This window comes from Exserohilum turcica (genome assembly GCF_000359705.1).
Source record: "Exserohilum turcica Et28A unplaced genomic scaffold SETTUscaffold_17, whole genome shotgun sequence".
In the NCBI taxonomy this organism is placed as follows: domain Eukaryota; kingdom Fungi; phylum Ascomycota; class Dothideomycetes; order Pleosporales; family Pleosporaceae; genus Exserohilum; species Exserohilum turcicum.
In genome coordinates this window covers 689650-691897 of record NW_007359992.1, presented here as the reverse complement: position 1 = coordinate 691897, position 2248 = coordinate 689650, and the positions used below count along the sequence as shown (strand labels likewise).

At 48.9% G+C, this 2248-nt stretch overlaps 1 protein-coding gene across 1 annotated transcript; it reads left to right on the top strand.

The window, feature by feature from the left end:
• Positions 1-1351: 1351 nt before the first annotated feature.
• Positions 1352-2059, top strand: SETTUDRAFT_108663 (uncharacterized protein; the record flags this gene model as incomplete). Its single annotated transcript, XM_008026324.1, has 2 exons — positions 1352-1513; positions 1562-2059. Coding segments are annotated over 2 exons (660 nt in total), but the record flags the coding sequence as incomplete, so codon positions are not given.
• Positions 2060-2248: the final 189 nt, after the last annotated feature.

Sequence of the window (2248 nt, the reverse complement as noted above, 5' to 3'; positions counted from 1 at the left end):
ACAAGTTCCCGCACCCAGAACCATTTAATAGAGATCAAACAAAGTACGTAGCGTTTAAATACAAGACTTAAGCTAAGCTCCAGCACGAGTACAAAGGAACTTCGAGCCTCGCTCAGATCGAGTACGTGGTTAGTAGGTGTACAGGCAAGGCAGCGGATGTACTTCTACCCTAGGCAATACAGAACTAGAGTAAACGCCACATTGAAGACCTCTGGAGCTTTATGGACCAGCAGTTTAACAACCCACACCAGAAGTCCAAAGCACTCGATCGCCTTTTAACTCTCAAACAAGGCAAGCTCTTAGTAAGAGACTATCACATGGAGTTTAACCGTCTTGAGATTCAGTCAGGCGAGCAGTTCGGCGAAGCAGCTAAGAAGAGTATGTTCTTAAAGGGCCTTCACACTAAGCTACAGGAGGCTCTTGCTACGATTGATGAGAATCTATCGTACGAGCAGCTAGTTAATAAGGCAGTAAGAACGTCTGACAACCTCTACCAGGTAGGTCTCGTTAAACTGCGCGCAACGAGCTCCTAGGTGGTAGATCGCCCTACTACGACAACCGCTTAACACGAAGCTAGTCCGGACGTTATAGACTGGGAGCCTTCGAAGGTTAATCAGGCGCGAGAGGCTAGAGGCAAGCCACGACGACCTCCGCCTGACTGCTATCGCTGCGGAGAGCTAGGTCATATCGCGAAATACTGTCGAAACGCCACCTAGGTCAAGAAGGCAAGGCCCGCGCCAAGCAACGTTGGACATAAGCCGCAGGAGGAAGTCGATCAGGTGCCGAGTAGCGAGTTGGAAAAAGAGTAGCTCTAGACCAGAGTCTTGGTCCAGAGCCTCTAAAGATGGATTGGCAGATACGTGGCGAATGGAATCAGTTTTAGCAGAAGCATATGCGTCCTCCACCAATTACTGTAGATCTTATCGTGAACAACGTGGTAAACGCTATCGCGCTTATTGACTGCGGATGCCTATGCTATGCACTGATTAGCAAGAGATTCGCTTACCGCCACCGTCTAGAGCGCTTTCAAATACCTACTCAAATGATTGAGGGGGTGAATGGCAAGCTATTGGAGATTAATGAGGTTGCCTGATTCTTGTTCAAGATGCATGGGTACGAAGAGACTGCCTACGCATATGTGATGAATTTGTCCTCTAGTGAGGATGTGTACCTTAGTAGAGGATAGATGAACCACCAGGACGTGTCAGTAGCCCCCGCTAAGAAGAGCATTTTTATCCACTTAAAGGGCATTCGAGTGAGGTTAACTAAAGGGGCTCTACTAGGAGGAGTTAGCTAAGTCAACGCTGCAGCGTTTGCGGCCCTAGTTCGCAGACATAAGAACGCTCCGAACAGCGTTCAGATCTTCGCCGCGTCGATCGCAGATATCGATAAGGCGCTACAACCCAAGAAGCCCGTAAACGTACGAGCACTACTACTAGCGCAGTATCAAGAGTTCTACGAGCTCTTTAACCCAAAAGAAGCTGAGAAGCTGCCACCGCACCAAGGGCCAGGAGTGGACCACAAGATCGAGCTGGAGCCGAGGGATGCTTGACCGCCATAGGGACCTCTTTATAGTATGTCGCGCGGAGAGCTTCTAGTCCTCCAAAAGGAGCTTACGTCACTCCTTAAGAAAGGGTTTATCCGCGTAAGCAGCTTGCCAGCCTTAGCTCTAGTATTGTTCGCTAAGAAGCCTAGGGGAGGGCTCCGACTGTGTATCGATTATCGGGCTCTAAATGCGATTACAAAGAAGGACCGGTATCCATTACCACTTATTCGAGAGACGCTCAATAGCTTAAGCAAGGCTAAGTGGTTCACGAAATTGGACGTTATCGCAGCCTTCCACAAGATCCGCGTCGCACCAGGCGATGAGTGGAAGACGGCCTTCCGTACGAGATTCGGATTGTTCAAGTGGCTAGTTACCCCCTTTGGCATGGCGAACTCCCCAAGTACCTTCCAACGATATATTAACTGGACCTTAAGAGAACACCTAGACGACTTCTGCTTAGCTTATCTAGACGACGTGCTAATCTATACTGACGGCGATCTACGCCAGCATTAAGAGCATGTCCGAAAAGTACTTAGTAAGCTATAAGCCGCAGGGTTACAAGTGGACATTAAGAAGTGCGAGTTCGAAGTTAAGACGACTAAGTACCTTAGGTTTATTATCGAAGCAGGCAAGGGGATAAGCATGGATCTAGCCAAGATAGCCGCAATTCGCGAGTGGGAGGCACTAAAGACAGTAAAGGAG